This window comes from Oreochromis niloticus, linkage group LG18 (genome assembly GCF_001858045.2).
Source record: "Oreochromis niloticus isolate F11D_XX linkage group LG18, O_niloticus_UMD_NMBU, whole genome shotgun sequence".
NCBI classification, from domain to species: domain Eukaryota; kingdom Metazoa; phylum Chordata; class Actinopteri; order Cichliformes; family Cichlidae; genus Oreochromis; species Oreochromis niloticus.
In genome coordinates, this window is record NC_031982.2 from 35,714,300 (window position 1) to 35,736,151 (window position 21,852).

General features: G+C 40.7%; 2 protein-coding genes across 3 annotated transcripts in view; one reads left to right on the forward strand and one right to left on the reverse strand.

The window, feature by feature from the left end:
- The window catches only part of LOC100704393 (zinc finger protein OZF), an 883,579-nt gene that overhangs the window by 188,624 nt on the left and 673,103 nt on the right, over nucleotides 1–21,852 (reverse strand). The gene's annotated exons all lie outside the window — the stretch shown is intronic.
- Nucleotides 2,494–4,636, forward strand: LOC109195452 (uncharacterized). Its single transcript, XM_019347543.2, has 3 exons — nucleotides 2,494–2,730; nucleotides 3,971–4,282; nucleotides 4,407–4,636. Exons 1-3 carry the CDS (start codon nucleotides 2,592–2,594, stop codon nucleotides 4,577–4,579), a joined length of 624 nt encoding a protein of 207 aa, XP_019203088.1. The 5' UTR covers nucleotides 2,494–2,591; the 3' UTR covers nucleotides 4,580–4,636.

Sequence of the window (21,852 nt, forward strand, 5' to 3'; positions counted from 1 at the left end):
TGCGACGTTCGTGACAACAGCTGTCTGCAGATCAACAATGGATAATATATCGAGTGCAGAGAGAGTATGAGCGTGCAGCGTTTAAAGCGTGGAAGTACTGACCTTACTTTGAGTTTGATTCCATAAAAAGTGACAAAAACATTAGCGTCCATTGTGCGTGGGAAGAAAACTTCTTTTTACAGCGAAAAAACCCCTAAACTTCCAAGCAAGCACCGAGTGCGCTACCACGTAATGGGAAATTCACAGAGAAACTCGCGGATTCTTCCACTGACCGCTGCGGCACACATGCACCAGGGTAAACCTCCGCCTACCCTAGTCCTGCCTTACAGGTGAAAATAGAGTAACAGGACCGCTAGTCTTTGATTTAATTTATTTTCTGCTGTGTTTTACTTTCATCTATTTGAAAGACTGAGTGTAAACACAAAAAAATATATATATTTTCTTCCTTCTCTCACCCCAACCAGTGAGCCTGGTTCTGCCGGAGGTTTCTTCCTGTTAAAAGGGAGTTTTTCCTTCCCACTGTCGCCAAAGTGCTTGGTGATAGGGGGTCATATGATTGTTGGGTTTTTCTCTGTATCTATTATTATAGGATATACTGTACAATATAAAGCGCCTTGAGGCGACTGTTGTTGTGACTTGGCGCTATATAAATAAAATTTAATTGAGTTGAATTGAATGCCGTTGTTTTAGTGTGGGAAATCAAATTGGGTTAAGGAATCCGGGGAGACAAACGACTGCCTTGGAATGGAGAATTGAGAAAGTGTCCAGAGCACCACAAAAGGGGGAGGAAGAGAAGCACTGGGGTGTGCAAGTGTACTGCTGGACAAAACAGAAAGGCGACACCCCACATACACACAATATGTACTGGGATAGCACAAAATCATACAGAAAATGGTACACATCATGAGAGGGTACGTGTAGAAGGGGTTAACAACACAGTGTGGTTGGCTATGTTAACACGCAAGCATCAGGATTTAGCATCAGGATGAAACAAAAAGGTTTTGTTTCAGAAAAACCCTGAAGACCCAGCATTTTGAGTTTTAGTTTATGTTGATGTTTATGGTTTGTTTCAGTTCATTAGGTTATCTAAGTTCTTTTTTTTAGTTCCCCCTTGTGTTTTTAACCCCTGTGTTAAGTCTCCTTTGTCCTTTATGTCTTTCATGTCTACATGTCTTTTGTTGTCAAGTTCATGTTGTCATGTATGCGTTCCATTATGTTTCCTGTTTTATTTTGAAGAGGTCCTGTGTTCCTTTGTTCTATGTGTTTAGTTTTACACTCCCCTTGTGATGTCGTTATGTTCATGTGTGTCAGCTGTTTCCCTGTGTGTTCCCACTTCCCTCATTAGCCACCTGTGTGTATTTAGTCCGTGTGTTTTCAGTCATTCCTTGTCAGGTCGTCTGCTCGTCCACATCGTGTCTCTGGGTGTCCACACCAGTTCTCCATGTTTAAAGGGTTTTTTTTTTCCATGTTTTATTTTACTTCACCCAGTGTAGGTTATTGTTTAGTTTCACCCATGCCCTTTGTTTGTATTCATTCAGCCTTGATAAACTGCTTGTTTTCTGTTAGTCCCCATCACGTTCCACATTCTGTTTCGGTCTGCATTTGAGTTCTTTTGTCACAACACATACAGTCTGCCTCAGCCAGGACTGTAACAGCACTATACAACAGTTTTTGCTGGAAAAAATCGCAAAGTGAGCTTCTCCACATTACAATGGGCTCTGGAGAAGGCCACTTATTTGGGACGCAATCAGATAGTGAGTCCCTTGTCTAAAAGGATTCAGCGAGGTAATCCAGTCTAAATTTTTCTCTTTGAAATGCCGTCATATTGCTGGCAGTAGAAACTTAATGCAACATAAGAGATTCTGCTATAAGCAATAAACATGGGGAACTAACTGGACTGACAAATGTTTGACTGACTTGGCAACTTGACACTGATACTCAAGATTGCACCTACACCACCCACACAGTGACAAAATGGTGGATGTATGTATGTTTTTGTAAAGGAGCAGGAAGATGACAGCAGACTTAACCTTTTAGTTGCCACTTTTTGTATTTACCAGCAGTGTGTTATTCATGACAAAAGACATGCTGTGGAAGAGAGCTAGAGATTAATAATAACTTATAATAAAATGCAGAGTGGTGTATAAAACACAGTATGGGAAGAAGAGATGAGAGAAGGAGAAATGTTCAGTGCATCATGGGATTGCAGCATAACTCAGGGAGGATTCAGGGTCACCTGATCCAGTTATAACTAACTTTATCAAAAAGGATGATGTCATCCTGTATTGAGCGTAGACAGCAAGCAATATAATGCTGACACAAAGCTGACTGACTGCCATGACTAACTACATTTTAAGCAGACTAAATAGAAGCCTTTAAATTACAGTTGCCTTATGCATGTCAGTGTTTCAGTCCAGACCTAAAATATTGACCTAGATAAAAAAAAAAAAAAAAAAATCAGAATCAACTGAATCAGTTAATGAAGAACCCATTTGCACTAAAGTACTGCTGCTAGTGTGGCTAAAAGAAAAGAGAAGAAGAGACAGTCATGTTGATATGAACATTAGAGAAACACATCATGGAGCTGAAATATGATCCTGCTTCCTCATTTGGACTCATTCACCTCAGCTGACACATTCAACAGCAGACAGGTTTTTGTAGCAGTCTGTCTCACTGTGGGAGGAGGTAGCTACCCCATCTTTGGCTCTGGAACTAAACTGTCTGTAACAGGTAAGAACAAACATTTATTTTCCTTCTGTTTTATTGTAGATACTGAAAATATTTTAAAAGCCAGCTTATATTGTTACAGGTATTAGATGTTAGGTTTTCAAAAACTAAAATAGGAGAATTCATCTGCAGCGATTGTTACACAAGAAAAGCTCAATAATCTCAGAAAACCTGTTTAAATCTTGCTGACCAACATAGTTATTCTTTGTTTCTGCAAATATTAGTGATGTTACAAATATTTAGGATTTGATCATCTCAGTAATTCTGCACCATCTGCTGGATTTTCAACAAAAGATCATATTTGATGTTCAAATAAGTAGAAATAAATTTGTATATATAAGCTATGCTAAAGAGAAAATAGATAGCAGTTAATGGTGTGATTAAAAAATGTGATAACAAAAATTACAATGAAATTGTTACGAGTCCGATTTGTTTGATGTGTGAGACTAAATTTCAAATGACAAGAAAAATGTTACCAGTAAATGCTTCTTTGAAAAAATATGTACAGGTAAATAACAATTTTCCAAACTGTTTCTCCCATACAATATATGACGTAAAGTATGATCATTAATTTATATTATTTTAAAAAATGTATTTAATTTTCATTCAAGTGTCTGATTGATTACATTTAAATTTGTGTAACAATTCATTCACACATTTAAAACATATAATAAAATAAACAATAGACATACTGCTGTTGCAATTGTTGGAGTATAAAATACAAGAATTGTGAAATCTATATAACAACACATGTTTAAAAACTCTGATGCAAAAATGCAAATTTCATTGTTGAAATTATGATGTTATGTTTAGTGCAGTGTAAAAGAAAAAATTTACTTTTGGAAACAAACAAATCTCTGTTAGAATTTGTGTTTAAGATGGAAAATCAAATTTAAATTGTATAAAAACAAATCTCTATATACATTTACAAGTGTGATAAGTCATATTTTGAAATAATATCAAGCAAATACAGGAGAAATACATTTCAAATACATTTTATTTCATGATGTAAAATCATGTTGAGTGTTCCTCATGTGAGCCATGATGACATGAGGTGATGACTGTGTTTGATATGAAGCTGAATCCAGTGTATGTAGTGAACTTTGTGCTGTATTGATGAGTAGTTTAGTGATCAGAGTCCATGTAGTTTCCAGGATCAGACTGAATGCAGTGCAGTGCTGGAAGCTGCTGCTGACTGTGTGAATGTGTGTCTGTGCTGCTTGTTGCTGCTGTCAAACTTCAGATGAGCAGGTAGTGAAGCCCGTGGTGAGCGTGTACCCAGCAGCATCCAGAGCCCACCTGGAGGGGAACAGCTCCCTGCTGTGTGTGGCCTCAGCCATGTTTCCTCCTCTGGTCCAGTTCTCCTGGAAAAGACAGAAGAAGAACGGCGGAGAACTGGAGGAGCTGCCCCCTGCTGAGGGAGAGCAGCTGGAGCTCAGAGAGTCGGGACGCACCATTGCCATCAGGATGGTTGATGGGAGTGATTCTGACACATATAAATACAGCTGCTGGGTGAAGCACGAGGGGGGCACAGTGGAGGCCCAAACACAACAAAGTAATGAAGGCTTGGTGACTGTGTTTAGCAGTGATTCAGCTTCATGTGGAGATGCTGTCAAAGAGAGCAGAGGACTGACATTTCTCACTGCAGCTCCAAACATTTGACTCCTTTTCTGTTTCAGAGGTTCCAGCTCTTCCACCAGCCCTGTATGTTCCTTCTATACACAAGATGAAGCTGCTCTGCCTGCTGTACACAGTGCTGATAGTGAAGAGTCTGGTGTACTGCTGTGGACTCTCTCTGCTGATGATCCTCACAAACAAGGGACCGTCCACCAACTGCACACATGCTGACTGACTGTTTTCTGCTCGCCTTTTCTCACCATCAGATTTCCTCGAGTCAGCAGTCAGAAATGTAAATTAACTTCTGGTTGGTTTATTGTTTCTTTTACGATGCATTTGACCTTTTCTCATTTAATCATTTTAAACTGTGTAATATAAATTTACAAATAAACATGTTTGATGTGTTTATAGAAGCGTAGATTCTTTATGTGAAGATTTAATCTTTTGTACATCTCTGCAGAAAAACTCAACTGATGCATTCAGATCCCACCATAACAAAATAACAGTGTAGTTATTTGTTTGAAGTAAAAATAAAGATTTGGATTTTAAGAATGCATTTCTGTTTTTTTTCTGTGATACATAACCTGTGTGACTGCAGCATTCATAGATCATAAACTTCCTCTCCTGCAGCAGACGGGCTGTGTGGGTTTCTGCTCTGCAGCCTCCACACCGTTAGCTGTGGCTTTTCACTTTAATAACACAACGACAGTTACAAGCATGAACTCTGCTTCAAGTTATTCAGGAAGCATCTGTGTTCATGTTTGTGAGAGAAACAAAGTGTGAACTCAGAGCTGTTACAGAGTTGATATTTAGTACAATCACAGCAGGAAAATACAAGATGAAGTCTAAACATTAAATCCCACAGAACTCATGTTGAACCATTATGATTTAAAAGTACTGAAAAAAGTGAATAAATTAAGACAACATTTGTAAAAATTTCAGAAGACACCATCAGTTCAGCTGGATATTGAACATTTTGTCCTCCATGAAGAGTTAAAATTTTGATTAACCTGGTTATTTTGTCAGACTAGTGAAATTAATAGAAGTAAAGTGTAAAACAAATGTGAAATGTGTGAATTTTGAGTGTTACATCAGCACAAACAGACAGAAAAGGAGTGTGGAGTCGATGACGTATCATCTTTGAGTTGTTACAGCAGCAGTAATGACACTAAGCTGCATCAATAGGAGGTCACTGAAATGAATATTGAGTCGTGTGTAACTTTATCAAAACAATGTCAGACTTCATAGTTTTCTCTGGGCCTCCACAATCAGACCAGCAGGAACCAAAGTGTCCAAAAAGCCATGTGGGCTTCAGAGATAACTGGGAAACTTTCTGGGAGAAACCACATCCATCCCACTTTGGATGGAGCAGCTCTTATTTCTCGAAAACTACCCAAATTTGGTGAATCCCCCCAAAACATAACTATAAAGAGCTGAGATCAGGAAGCAGAGCTGCAATCTTACACACCTCACTGAAACTTCTCTCCTCCTGTCATCCCCCAAAACCTCATCTGAGCCTGTTTGAGTGTTTGTGTGTCTGCTCCCAGATCATCAACAACACAAAAAACAGTAAAAACTACATTTAAATGTGAAAATTTTATTCATGGATGTTCCAAAAATATTTTGAACATTTAACATGTCTCACTGTAAGTTAAATCTGAAAATAAACGTTGAAAATATGCTGACCAAACAAAAGTAACACAAAGGCAACATGTTGACTCGGTTTTTACAGCAGAATCATTCAGCTGTGCAGAAACGTGATTGAAATGCATTCAAAGTCCAACAAACAGCAATAACAGTGTAGTTGTGTTTGTAAGTGTGAATAATAAAGATTTCAAGATGAAGAATTTGATTCTACTTTCATTGTGTGATAAACAACAACCCGTGTGAGTGAAGCACAAACTGACTGTATCCAAACTTGCTCTCCTGCAGCAGACGGGCTGTGTGGGTTTCTGCTCTGCAGCCTCCACACCGTTAGCTGTGGCTTTTCACTTTAATAACACAATGACAGTTACAAGCATGAACTCTGCTTAAAGAATGATTCCAGGAAGGATCTGTGTTCTTCACCTGTGAGAGAAACAGCTCAAATCCTCAACTCAGAGCTGACAAATGAACTTTAATGGAATCAAAGCAGAGACCATGAAGCCCCTGCAGTCTGCTCAGCTCCCATTTTATTACCTGAGCTGAGTTTTTCATTCTGGATATCACACACGTAAGAACAGATCAAGTCTGAACAGCAAATGTTGGAGAATCATTTTGAAGTGTTGCTAAATGTCATTATTATTACAAAAACTACTGAATGATTCAGAAAATCGTTTCCAAAAAGCAGAAATATCCAAACAAAGTAGAAACAAGGCAACATGAGTCATTCAGATGCAGATAACATATTCTCCTTATTTTGAAGAACACAGTCATGAAATCTTTCTGTGTGTCATTCATTGAGTTGAAGTGCCTAATAGAAGAGGAAAAGCAGAAATAATCAATGATAGCTGAGACATTGAGAACATGGCTGTATGCCTGCTATCATAACAGGAAACAAAGCACACAAACAGCAAACAGACAATAATGTGGTCGCAGCTTGTTGTGTGTTGTTAGGTGTCATTTTTGACTTTGACATTTAATGAAGTCACAAAAATGTGTGCGACTCATTAAAGGAGTCTGTACGTCTCAGTCAGTGCTCTGTATTCATGTGTTCACCTCATTAAACTCACTGAGACACTTTTCTCCTCCAAACTTACAGCACACCTTCATATTTCACTGACTGATTCTTTGATTACATCCATTAAGGCTCACACAGTGAAATTAGTGCAAACTTACAAATGTGTTGGAACAATTTTGGCCTCCAAACTGAACTTTGAGACAAACAGTGAAGCTGTGAGCAAAAAGAGGCTCCAGTGTGTGTCATGGTGGAGGAAACTGTTGTATTCCCACATTCAAAACATGCTGATCTTATTGGATTTTTCCCTCAAAGTCTTTTTCCTCCTTTTTCTCTTCATCCAAATGTTCCAGCAGGCTGACTGTGAGTCCCTGTTTAACCTGTACAGCAGAAAGTAACAGCACAAATACAATTAAAAGCTGAACATATTCAACAGTTTATATAAAGAAGAAAACAACAGATAACAGTGTGTGTTACTAAATTCACAGCAACCTGAATGTGTTTGTGGGAACATGAATGTGTTTGAGTGTTTCTGCATCATGTGACCCAGATTTTTGGATCTGCTGTCAGATTGAAATGAAGACGATGAAACCACACAGCAGCTTCAGCTGAGCTGTCAATCAGCAGCAGCAGTCTTATCTGTGGACCGCAGGGGCTGATGGGAGCTTTGAGGACCTGTTAGAAACCACGTGGCCCTCGTCTGATCTCACAGCTCGTCCTTGTTTGGCCTCAGCTGCATCAGAGCGCCACTTCTCCCCAGGTTCACCAGAGGAAACACCACTGCACAAAATGCTTTTCCTCCCAGCTGCTGCTCTGTGCTGTCTGTGTTCAGGTGAGTGTTTCCAGCCAATCAGGAGCCAACAAAGTCAACCTGGAACAAACACTGTCACACTAACCTTCATCTATCTGTCTGTGTCTCTACAGCACTGGTTACCATGGCAGCAGAGGAGCTGATTCAGGACGATTTAACATTGACCAGGAGAGTTGGAGAAAGTGTCTCCTTCAGCTGTGGAGGGACTGAGCAATGTGATAGCGGTGTGCCCTTTGTACACTGGCTCCAGAAGAAAGAAGATGAAACAGTCAAATTAATTTTTGCTTTTCATAAAGATAACGGTGAACCTCCACCTGTTTTTGAGAACAGTACTTTCGCAGCTGTAAAAAAAGGGAAAGGCTGGGAGTTAGAGATTAAGGAAATTAATTTAAATCATTCAGCCACCTACTACTGCTCCTGTTACAAGTCTGCTCCCCACAGTGAGAAATGATCCCTGCAGCCTGAACAAAAACCAACAGATGAACAGATGTCAAACAGTGTTTGTGACAGGAAGAGAGCAGTAAACCACAGCCCAGGTTCACAGATTTCACCTCCATCTCAGAGTCACAAACATACTGAGCTCAGATTTTTATTTACAGAGATATTTGTAAATAAACAAAAGAGCCAGTTTGTGGCCTTATTGAAAAAGCAAAATGTTTTAGAGGTTTTCCAGTCTGATTTTAAGTCCTTTCACAGCACTAAATCTGCCCTTTTAAAAGTTTTTAATGACATATTTTTAGCTACTGATGCTGGTGACTGTGTTGTTCTTGTGCTTTTAAATTTGACAGCTACATTTGAAACAGTCATTCCTGCTGTTTTAATCTCTCGTTTGGAGCAGTGGTGGGCATTGACGGCGCTGCACTGGAGTGGTTCACGTCCTACTTGGTGGAGCAAACTTTTTGTGTCAGTCTCTGTGACCATGTATCATTCTGTGCTCCCCTCTTGTGTGGTGTCCCACTGGGCTCAGTTCTAAGCACCATCCTCTTTTGTTAGTATCTGCTCCCTCTTGCTTTTATACTGAGAAAACAGGTCATTGCTGAAGACGGTCAGATCTATTCTGTACAGCCATTAATCCAGTGTGTTGATGACAGTAAAGCTTGGATGTCTCTTAACTTTTTAAAATTCAGTGACAAAAAGACTGAGGTGATGGTTTTTGGTAGCCTGACTGAGACCCCCAATCTGTATTTAGATACCTTGGCCCAGTATGTTAAGCCAACTGTCACAAACCTGGGGGTCAAAGTGGACTCTGAACTGAAGCTTGACAGTCAGATTAAGTCAAATCAAGCTTCTCTCAGCTCAGACAAAGGACAAAATTAAAGCCAATTCTGTCACAGCAGCACTTTGAGACAGTTATCCACACCTTTGTTAGCACTCGGCTGGATTACTGTAATGCACTTTATATGGGGGTCAGTGCTTCATACGTTACTCATGTACAGAGGGTGAAAAATGCTGCAGCTGATCTTTCAACTGGCACTCGAAAGTTTGAGCACATTTCCCCTATTATAGTTTCACAGGACTGAGCGATAACTTAGAGGAGATTGTGTTTTTGCTGTAGCAGCTCCAAAGCTGTGGAACGATCTGTCTTTAGAGATTAGGCAGGCTTCTTCTCTGCCTGTTTTTAAATCACTACTGAAACCCCCCCTCTTCACCCTGGCCTGAGATGTTGGTTTTTAGTTCATGTTTATTTCTGTTGTTTTTTAGTTGATTGTATGTTGTTGTTTTTTTTGTTTTTTTGATTAATGAATTTATTTTTTGCGGTTTCATTTTATCTATTGTTCTTAACTTATTAACTGTACATCACTTTGCTCATGTGCTATTTTAAAGTGCTTTGTAAATAAAGTTGGATTTACTGCTGTCAGAAATTCAATTCTTTGTATTTCTGTTTTGAACAGATTTTTCATCATGTTTTAAGAAAACAAGAGAAACAGATGACATCAAACTTCCATATGTAAACAAATGTATCCTCAGTCCCACAAAAACATTTATTCAAAGTGAAAGAAAAACAGGTTGTGTCAAGAAACTGAACTCAAATCCCATCCATTGTAAGTCAGTGGTGCTACTATCAGTCAATGCTGCTTCCAGATCGATAGAATCATCTTTTAGGATGCAGCACCTTTGCATCCCGATCAGAGCAAACTTTTCATTTTTCATCAAGGTGGACAAAGATCTGTAGTTTATTCATGATCATAAAACTGAAAACAGTCAGTGGAACTGGCTCTTCAGTATCTACATGTTCATCTCACTTTTTATGGCTACAGCTTACCTTCAATAATCACTATACTGGATAATGATGAACTACATACACTGCTCTGAGTTGTTCCATTTTCTACTTTATGTTTATTAGAATAGATATTTCCAGCTCTGACTTCTAATGTTCTTCTGAGCAGGAACTAATAGTTGCACAGTTCACCCCCTGTACCTAACTTATTTAGCTCATGTATCTAATCTGACTCTAATTGTTGACTCTAATCTAACGTTTGATAAACAGATTGATGCTGTAATCAAGTCCAGTTTCTTTCATCTTTGGCTACTTGCTAAAATGAAGCCATTTCTCTGTTTTAGAGACTTTGAGAGAGCTATCCACGCCTTCATGTCATCTCGCCTCAAATACTGTATTGTTATTAGAGATGGCACGATACCACTTTTTTATGTCCGATACCGATACCGATATCATAAATTTGGATATCTGCCGATACCGATATTAATCCGATATTGTGTGTTTTTTAATCAATAAAACTGTTTTTTTTATATCTTGCTCCATTTTGTATAAGTTCATACTCAAGTTTAAATAAACAACAACACTAAAGCTATTCTGTTATACCTGTATGTAAAAAAAATACACTGCACCCAAAATATTTCATAGTTCAGCAACACTGATCAATCTAATAAACTTAAACCTACTCCATCCTCCCTATTCTGGTATTTTAAAGACTACTTAGCAGAAATATTAAGCAACCTAACTAATAGGGTTGCAAACTCCCAGCCAAAAAAAAAAAAAAAAAAAAAAAAGGGAACCACCCCCCACCCTCCACCTCATGATGCTTAATCGACGTAATCAACTTTAATTTGATGCAGTGTGAAAAAAAATGCACAGAAATAAATTATTTTTCAAGAATAATTAAATAGATTCAACATCTTTCTTCAACAGAATTGCAGACTGCACAGATTGTACTTTCCCAAAGGAAAAAGTACTATAGCTTACTAGGGTATATTAGACTTAACAGTTACTATATACAGTAATGGACTTCTATACATTTTACATCAGATTAAAACTTTGGGTGTAAGATTCAGATAATTATTTATTAAAAGCGAGACATTTTAAATGAGAATAAGAAAGAAAAGTATGTCTTTGTGCCCCCTTTTCCCTGTTCATGCCCTATCGGCCCCCCTGGCTAAACTTTGCTAGATCCGCCCCTGCACAGTTACCAGCCGTCAGCTACGTAGAAAAGGATCCTGGTCTAGAAAGTAATATTAAATAAATTCTAACGACAGCTTATCATGGTTAAACGTGCTGCTGTTGTTCAGCCGCTGGTTTCCTCTTTCTGGTGCAAAGTGGGCCAAAAACAAAGAAGAGAGACGGACTCGCGACAGAAAAGCCGATCAGCTGATCGTTAAACAGTTTCACGATTGAAGTAGCAGCAAGAAGAGGCAGTCGCTCCATATATCGGTTGTTAAGCTTAACGTAGGTAGGCTTTACAAACATTCAGAGATGAACTTACACACTTGCTTTACTTCTCTCTGGGATAACTTCCTCGGAGATGAAATGCTGGTTTGGTAGCGAGGCTACAAATACACACAGCCGCTCTATCACGTGAGCACACTGCTCCGACGTGCTACGGTTATGAGGCGAGTTACGCCGTGTCGCAAGTTTTGTGAGGTGCTTTTTTGATATTTAATGGATCGGATTACATTTTTTATTTCTCTCCGATATCCGATCCAGTAATTTACGTCAGTATCGGACCGATACCGATACGTAATATCGGATCGGTCCATCTCTATTCGTGACATCCTTTCCAGGTTTCCGTATGGGTACCACCACAGCTTCTTTCCAGCTTTGCGGCAGTTTCCCACCCTCCCAAACTCTGTTATATAACCCTAACAAAAGATCTTTAGCTGACTCACTGAGTTGGTTTAACATGGTATAGCATACCTGATCTTTTCCCGGTGCTGATAATTTAGATTTCTGTAGTACTCGGTGTAGTTCTGTCTTTGTAAAAAGGATATTTAATGAATCATCTGTATCCCCTACCAGGTCCATTAAGTCTCTATTCTCTGCTATAGTCATGTCTCTTCCTCGTCGCCCTTCCTCACTAACATTGCCTGAACTGTGGACTTTAACAAAAGTTTTTGCCAACACATTTGCTTTTTCCTCATCTGTTACTGCTATGATGTCTCCATCCCTCAGGATTGGATAATCACACTCCCTTTTCATACCATTCATCCTTCTAATCATTGACCAAATGTTCTGTATTCTTGTCTCCCTCCCCACTGAATTACAAAACCCCCTCCAGAAGTCCCTCTTTGCACTTTTAATGGTTCTTTTTACCTTCGCTTGCAATCTTTTATATTCAATGAAATTCTGAAAACTGTGATTGTTCTTTAAAGTCTTAAATGCCCTATTTCGATATTTAATCACTTTATCACACTCCTGTGTCCACCATGGCACAATCTTCTTCTCCCCTCTACCGTCTTTCCTCTTCATCACCCTGCTGGCCGCCTCTAAAACTGCCTTACAAATAAAATAATTTAACTCATCCACCCCCACATTCATATCAATCTTTTGCATTTCTTGATCACTAACTAATCTAAATGTGTCCCAATCAGCATCCCTAAAACACCACTGCTTCACCCCCCTTACGTCTCGTTTTGCTATACTGAACTCAATCATCGTCATTATAGGATAATGGTCACTGCCTACAGTTGTCTCTTTCAGTACCTGCCATGAACAAATACTTGCCAGCGAGTCTGACACCAATGTAAGGTCAATTGCTGATTCTGCACCTGTTCTAACATCCACTCTCGTGCCACTTCCATCATTCAAACACACAAAATTCCTCAATCACTGCACCATTCCGATCATTACCATTACCCCATAATGTGCTGTGTGCATTAAAATCCCCACACCAAATTACTTTTCCCTTTAAATATGTGTCAAGTTCATCCACCGATATCAGTTTATTAGCTGGATTGTGGTAATTAATCACTCTGAAACTTCCAGTCCCTCCCCAGACTTCAAGTATAATATATTCTGTGTTCCCAAAGCTACAACTCTATATTGAATCCCCTGTGCCACAAATATTGCACACCCTCCTCCATTACCCTCCTTTCTATCTCTGCGAACACTACTATAACCTTTAATAACAAAATCTAAAGTAGGTTTGAGCCATGTCTCCTGAATACAGATTATGCCTGGTTTCTTTTTGCATTGTTTGACGAATCCTTTAAATTCTTGTCCATTTGCAATCAGACTTCTGGCGTTCCACTGTAAAATAATCATATTACACTCTCCTCTGGTCCTCCTGCCTTCCCCTCCCCTCCAAGTCTTTTATTGACAGTTTCCCAAGATATGTCTTTAATGCCAAAAAACCTCTCTGCTCCTTTCACAACTATTTTAATTTTCTCTGTTTTGTATTTCACCTGGTCTGTACAATTTATGACATAGGCAATAAACAAAATCATCTTCTCCACTGTCAGTCCTGTACGAACTCCCTGTGAATGTATTACTTCTGACGTTGATGGTCGAACCTTTTCTGTCCCGTCCTTTGCCTTTTGTACCCTTTTGACAGCCTCAGCGTAACTTAAGTTGTGAGCTACTTTGACTTGCTCAACCTCCACAGCCTTCTTCCGTACTTCACACCCCCCATAACTCAACCTGTGCTGCCCCCCACAGTTCCTGCATTTATCCTGTACACTATCCCCACATTCGTCATATCGGTGTTCCCCTCCACACTTGGGGCACCTCTGTTTCCCTTTGCAAACTGCAGCGATGTGTTCGTATCTCTGGCATTTATAGCACCTGAGGGGTGGTGGCACATATGGTCTAACAGGAAAGCTCATGCAACCTATTTTAACCCTGTCCGGCAGGACTGCCTCCTGGAATTCCAATTCCCTTAACTTGCTTAGCATGACGTTTAAGACAAGCAATAGCCTTAACAACTCTTTTCCAGTCAGAAAACTTAGTCAGGCGGTCCAACAATGTTCTATTTGCCCTTGCACTGGTGTTGAGCACCTGAGCCCTTCGAAGTTCTGGATCATTGTCACAAACCTCTCCCACCTTAGCATCTCTTGTGGGTAGCTCCTTTTCCCACAGAAAGTCTGGGCCAGTGAACCAATTTGAAGCAACAAGCTGATCTGCCGATAACCCTCTCGAAGCATGGTCCGCCGGATTGTCTTCGGACTGCACATGATACCATTGGTTGGCATCTGTGGTGGCCTTGATTCTCTGGATCCTATTTGCTAGGAAAACATGAAAGCATCTGGCATCATTATTAATGTACCCAAGAACAACCTTTGAATCAGTCCAATAATACTCTTTAAGGTTGTCTATTTCGAGCTCATGTTTTAACATGGCACCCATCACACTCCTGACTCTTGGTGGCGCTGTCACTTGGTGTTCGCTCGCTTTGTGGTAGAGTATCACTTCCTGTTCCTGCTCAAACACAGTGGTGTTTCTGAGTAGCTTTTCTGCTTAGCAATTTAATTTAAATCTTTTGATACATCCCTTTTTCATAGTATAATCTTAACGTGCTTCATCTGAATCACCCTTTCTGTGTACTCACTACCTAATTTATAGCCAAAGTATTCACTCACTGTCTCTTTACCGTTTCGCTAGCTTAGCTCGTAGCCGACTCGCTAGCACCATGGCTACTTCACCTGTCCCTCCTGCACTTTCCTGCTCATTGTGTCAGATGTTTAGTTACTCCTCGGCCTCCTTTAGCAGTAATGATACCTGTAACAAATGTAGCATATTTGCAGCTCTGGAGGCCAGGATTACTGAATTGGAGACTCGGCTTCGCACCCTTCATTCACCCGTAGCTAGCCAGGCCCCTGTAGCTGGTGCAGCCGAAGATAGCGTAGGCCCCGCTAGCTTTTCCCCGGCAGACCCCAAGCAGCTGGGGAAAGAGGGCGGCTGGGTGACGGTGAGGAGGAAGCATAGTCTTAAACTGAAGCCCCAGGTACACCACCAACCTGTTCATGTGTCTAACCGTTTTTCCCCACTCGGCGACACACCCGCCGGGGGTCAAACTCTGGTAATTGGTGATTCTGTTCTCAGACATGTGAAGCTAGAGACACCGGCAACCATAGTCAATTGTCTTCCAGGGGCCAGAGCAGGCGACATTGAAGGAAATTTAAAACTGCTGGCTAAGGGTAAACGTAAATACAGTAAGATCATAATTCACGTCGGCAGTAATGACACCCGGTTACGCCAATCGGAGGTCACTAAAATCAATATTGAATCGGTGTGTAACTTTGCCAAAACAATGTCGGACTCTGTAGTTTTCTCTGGTCCCCTCCCCAATCAGACCAGGAGTGACATGTTTAGCCGCATGTTCTCCTTAAATTGCTGGCTGTCTGAGTGGTGTCCCAGAAACGATGTGGGCTTCATAGATAATTGGCAAACCTTCTGGAGGAAACCTGGTCTTGTTAGGAGAGACGGCATCCATCCCACTTTGGATGGAGCAGCTCTCATTTCTAGAAATATGGACAGATTTATTAAACCCCCCAAAATATGACTATCCAGAGTTGGGACCAGGAAGCAGAGTTCCAGTCTTACACGCCTCTCTGCAGCTTCTCTCCTCCTGCTACTCCCCCAAAAACCCATCTCCATTGAGACTGTGTCAGCTCCCAAAAAGACAAAAAACAAACCAAAAACCAGCAATAAACAACTTAAACATAAAAAATCACAAAGAAAGAACAATACAGTATCCACATCTGAACCAAAGAGTAAAACAGTGAAATGTGGATTATTAAATATTAGGTCTCTCTCCTCCAAGTCTCTGTTAGTACATGACTTAATAATTGATCAACAAATCGATTTACTCTGCCTTACAGAAACCTGGTTGCAGCCGGATGATTATGTTAGTTTAAATGAATCAACACCCCCGAGTCATTCTAACTACCAGAAATCTCGAAGCACAGGCCGAGGGGGCGGTGTGGCAGCAATTTTTCACACCAGCCTATTAATTAACGAAAGACAAAGACAGACTTTTAATTCATTTGAAAGCCTGATGCTTAGCCTCGTCCACCCCAGCTGTAAAACTCAGAAACCAGTCTTACTTGTTATCATCTATCGTCCACCTGGGCCTTACACAGAGTTTCTCTCTGATTTCTCAGACTTTTTATCTGATTTAGTGCTCAGCTCAGATAAAATAATTATTGTGGGTGATTTTAACATCCATGTAGATGCTAAAAATGACAGCCTCAACATGGCATTTAATCTGTTATTAGACTCAATTGGCTTCTCTCAAAATGTAAAAGAACCCACCCACCACTTTAATCACACTCTAGATCTTGTTTTAACATATGGCATAGAAACTGAACATTTAACAGTGTTTCCTGAAAACCCTCTGCTGTCTGATCATTTCCTGATAAAATTTACATTTACAATAATTGATTACACAGCAGTGGAGAGTGGACTTTATCAAAGTAGATGTCTTTCTGAAAGTGCTGTAACTAAGTTTAAGAATATAATCCACCCACTGTTATCATCTTCAATGCCCTGTACCAACATAGAGCAGAGCAGCTATCTGAACGCTACTCCAACAGAGGTCGATTATCTTGTTAATAATTTTACCTCCTCACTACGTACGACTCTGGATACTGTAGCTCCTGTGAAAACTAAGGCCTCAAATCCAAAGTCCCTGACTCCGTGGTATAATTCTCAAACACGTAGCCTAAAGCAGATAACTCGTAAGCTGGAGAGGAAATGGCGTGTCACAAATTTAGAGGATCATCATTTAGCCTGGAGAAATAGTTTGCTGCTTTATAAGAAAGCCCTCCGCAAAGCCAGAACATCTTACTATTCGTCACTGATTGAAGAAAATAAGAACAACCCCAGGTTTCTCTTCAGCACTGTAGCCAGGCTGACAAAAAGTCAGAGCTCTACTGAGCCAACAATCCCTTTAACGTTAACTAGTAATGACTTCATGAACTTCTTCACAAATAAAATTTTTATCATTAGAGAAAAAATTACCAATAATCATCCCACAGATGTAACATTATCTACAGCTACTTTTAGTACCATCAATGTTAAGTTAGACTCTTTTTCTCCAATTGATCTTTCTGAGTTAACTTCAATAATTAATTCCTCCAAACCATCAACGTGTCTTTTAGACCCCATTCCTACAAAACTGCTCAAAGAGGTCCTGCCATTAATTAATGCTTCAATCTTAAATATGATCAACCTATCTCTAATAATCGGCTATGTACCACAGGCCTTCAAGGTGGCTGTAGTTAAACCTTTACTTAAAAAGCCATCTCTAGACCCAGCTGTCTTAGCTAATTATAGGCCAATCTCCAACCTTCCTTTCATATCAAAAATCCTTGAAAGAGTAGTTGTCAAACAGCTAACTGATCATCTGCAGAGGAATGGCTTATTTGAAGCGTTTCAGTCAGGTTTCAGAGCTCATCACAGCACAGAAACAGCTTTAGTGAAGGTTACAAATGATCTTCTTATGGCCTCTGACAGTGGACTCATCTCTGTGCTTGTCCTGCTAGACCTCAGTGCTGCATTCGATACTGTTGACCATAATATCCTATTAGAGCGATTAGAACATGCTGTAGGTATTACAGGTACTGCACTGCAGTGGTTTGTATCATATCTATCTAATAGACTCCAATTTGTACATGTAAATGGAGAGTCCTCTTCAGACACTAAGGTCAATTATGGTGTTCCACAGGGTTCAGTGCTAGGACCAATTCTATTTACATTATACATGCTTCCCTTAGGCAGCATCATTAGAAGACATAGCATAAATTTTCACTGCTATGCAGATGACACGCAGCTCTATCTATCCATGAAGCCAGGTAACACAGACCAATTAGTTAAACTGCAGGAATGTCTTAAAGACATAAAGACCTGGATGGCCGCTAACTTTCTGCTTCTTAATTCAGATAAAACTGAGGTTATTGTACTCGGCCCTGAAAATCTTAGAAATATGGTATCTAAGCAGATTCTTACTCTGGATGGCATTACCTTGGCCTCCAGTAATGCTGTGAGAAACCTTGGAGTCATTTTTGACCAGGACATGTCCTTCAACGCACATATTAAACAAATATGTAAGACTGCTTTCTTCCATTTGCGCAACATCTCTAAAATTAGAAATATCCTGTCTCAGAGTGATGCTGAAAAACTAGTTCATGCATTTATTACTTCCAGGCTGGACTACTGTAATTCTTTATTATCAGGATGTCCTAAAAACTCGCTGAAAAGCCTTCAGCTAATCCAAAATGCTGCAGCAAGAGTACTGACAGGGACTAGAAAGAGAGAGCATATTTCTCCTGTTTTGGCTTCCCTTCATTGGCTTCCTGTTAAATCCAGAATTGAATTCAAAATCCTGCTCCTCACATACAAGGTCTTAAATAATCAGGCCCCATCTTATCTTAATGACCTTGTAGTACCATATCACCCTATTAGAGCACTTCGCTCTTGCACTGCAGGCCTACTTGTTGTTCCTAGAGTATTTAAAAGTAGAATGGGAGGCAGAGCCTTCAGTTTTCAGGCCCCTCTTCTGTGGAACCAACTTCCAGTTTGGATTCGGGAGACAGACACTATCTCTACTTTCAAGATTAGGCTTAAAACTTTCCTTTTTGCTAAAGCATATAGTTAGGGCTGGACCAGGTGACCCTGAATCCTCCCTTAGTTATGCTGCAATAGACGTAGGCTGCCGGGGATTCCCATGATGCATTGAGTTTTTCCCTTCCAGTCACCTTTCTCACTCACTATGTGCTAATAGACCTCTCTGCATCGAATCATATCTGTTATTAATCTCTGTCTCTCTTCCACAGCATGTCTTTCATCCTGTTTTCCTTCTTTCACCCCAACCGGTCGCAGCAGATGGCCGCCCCTCCCTGAGCCTGGTTCTGCCGGAGGTTTCTTCCTGTTAAAAGGGAGTTTTTCCTTCCCACTGTCGCCAAAGTGCTTGCTCATAGGGGGTCATATGATTGTTGGGTTTTTCTCTGTATTTATTATTGTGCTATCTACTGTACAATATAAAGCGCCTTGAGGTGACTTTTGTTGTGATTTGGCGCTATATAAATAAAATTGAATTGAATTGAATTGAATCTTCGCAGCAACCACTGCTGCAGACAGCTCAAGCCTTGGAACTGTTGTGACCTTAGTGGGGGCAACACGCACCTTCCCCATGACAAGTGGTGTGTGTGTGTGTGTGTGTGTGTGTGCGCGCGAGGTCAGAACTGCTTGTTTGACTTCTTACTATCGCTGTGAGAAGACTCAGATACAAATATCAGAACATGTTTTATAAAGAACAACCAGTTCTAAGCAAGGAAATGATCATCATGCAGCATTCTATCACAAGCAAACTTATATCATTAAAAGCTTATACTGACTAAAAAATACAATTTTCTATTGACATTCCCTCCTGTTGTCAGTATAACCTTTAAGTGAGATATCAGTATGTAACATCTTGTTGTACATTTTCTGTCACATCATCATTAATCACACAAAGTCTTCACATTCCAACAGGTCGGGGTCATCACCATCATCATTTGTCACGGCAATGTATGCAGCTACAGTGGAAACGATTATGCGGTTAATCATGAGTTTTAGACATGGCAGGATACATGTTACAAAACACAAAATAAAAGTAAAAATACTCCAACTCCGATGAGTAAGATAAGATAAGATAAAACTGTATTAATCCTATTAACTGTAAAATTCGGTTTCCAAATAGCACAGCACCGACAGAAGTTACAGAATGTGAGCAGAATACTATAGATACACATATATAAATACAGAGACATATATAAATAAGAGTACACAAAAGGTAGAAATAGAATAAATACGAATACAAGGGAATTGCAAGTATTTCAAGTATTGAAGTCTACTGCACCGTTGGTTATTAACAAGTATTGCACAGTGAAAAGGCAGTAGTAGTCTTTTAGCACCTGCAGCCAGGAGCCAGTGTAAAGCCAAGAAAACCAGTCACTTGTATTACTCACATAGTCCTGATTTTGGGCCTGCTGGATCTGTCTCAAGGCGTTCGGGGCGTCAGTCATGTTTGATGAGTGTACATTGTCTGGTATGTAAGTGCAGCAGGTGTTGTTGAAGAGGACGCAAAGTCCCCCTTTCTCTGCTAGTATCATGTCCAGAGCTACTCGATGTTGCATCACTGCGATCCGTAATGCATTGATTTCCTGATTCTGCTGTTTGTTGATCTTGCACGAAGCGTGATTCTCTGGATCCTATTTGCTAGGAAAACATGAAAGCATCTGGCATCATTATTAATGTACCCAAGAACAACCTTTGAATCAGTCCAATAATACTCTTTAAGGTTGTCTATTTTGAGCTCATGTTTTAACATGGCACCCATCTTCGCAGCAACCACTGCTGCAGACAGCGGTAGTCCAGAGTTTCGATCCTCAGCATGTTTTTTCTGGTTCCCACCCAGAGGAACAACGTGTGGAGTACTTTCTGTCCGGTAGTCCACAGTTTGAATTCCTCAGGTACGTTGCTTCCCCATATCGGGTCATGTGGTTGAAGTTTAGGGAACGTAGATCTTCTTTTCTGGCGTGCTGTAGAAGTGGTGTTTACTGCGGTCATCCTGAAAGTGTGGTCTGACAGGAATATAGGAGCACATGTTCCTGTCCAGCCTGGGGGCAGTATGAAATATGCCCGTTGTCCACATAGCCAGGCCATTCCTTGCACCCAGTACGTGCCGTTAGAAGGTCCACTCATATTCACAGGGGCGCCCTCTCCGTGGACTGCAGTTTGGACACAGTTTGTCGTGTTTCCAACGGGTGTGTTACCTTTCTCTTGTTGAGAACACATGGAGTGGTTCTTCCCTGGGAGTTGGTCCAGAAACACTGGGAAGTGGATGGATGTATTCCGGTTTGTCACATTGAAATCGATCCAGAAGAGTTGATCACATGTTCCATTACTAAGTCCAACAGCATGTGGGATTGTGTCGTTGGTGATGATTTGGCTGTGTTGGGATCCAATGCCAGCGAAGCTGGCTGCACACTTTGCTTGAGTCTTGTTCATATATTCACCATATAGTGTGGGGTGTGTCGATGTGCTGGGCATATAAGAACAGACATAACAGTCTGTATTTTCCGATTCTGTTCTGGTCCTGTCGTGGATGTAGCAGTACCAGGCATTGTTCATCCGAGGGTGTATGTGGTCTTGCGTCATATCTCTTAGGTGCGAGTTGTCGTGCGTCCATCTTTTCTGTCTGCCTCATGGTTCAGCTGTTGTTGGCGTCAGCTGGGGTCCTGTAAGGGTGAGCGTCGTAGTCAAGGTAACCAAGAGGGTCCACCTACCCATGGTTGTACACACCTGCACCTGGCTGCCCTAAAGTTGATCGGATGGAGATTGGAGTGCGGGCTTACCCTACGGGGGCCCAATCGGCACTGCCCCCCCTCACCCCCGAAGCAACCAAGCGCGAGTGAGACTTTACTAGTTGATTTCTGTGGAGGAAGTGGAATCCTCGGGGACCTCAACTTTTTTGCAGTGGCTCTGATGTATCCAGGAGGGTCTCTCCGCTATTTTGCAGGCAGTTGGAGTGGTCAGAAGCACTTGGTATGGACCCTCCCACCGTGGCGAGCTCCAATTTTTTCTTTGTAGTACTCGGACAAGGATCCAATCACCTGGCTTCAACATGCAAGAAATAGGTGAAGAAGAGTCTTGCGGCAGTTCATTGTTCAAAACAACTTCTCTGTTTGTCAACAATTGAGTCATCCAATCTGCCAGAGTGGTTTCACGGATTGATTTATCTAGTGCCTCGCTAATAACTGGCAATGGAAAAGGTCGCCCATGTATGATTTCAAATGGGGACAGTTTGTTATTTCCTTGTGTTATTGT

Excerpts from the sequence above, each read along its gene's own strand:
- LOC109195452 (XM_019347543.2), top strand. The coding sequence starts at position 2,592 with ATGATCCTGCTTCCTCATTTGGACTCATTCACCTCAGCTGACACATTC. Across the intron at positions 2,731-3,970 it reads AACTAAACTGTCTGTAACAG|ATGAGCAGGTAGTGAAGCCC; the intron begins GTAAGAACAAAC and ends GTCAAACTTCAG. Across the intron at positions 4,283-4,406 it reads GGAGGCCCAAACACAACAAA|AGGTTCCAGCTCTTCCACCA; the intron begins GTAATGAAGGCT and ends TTTCTGTTTCAG.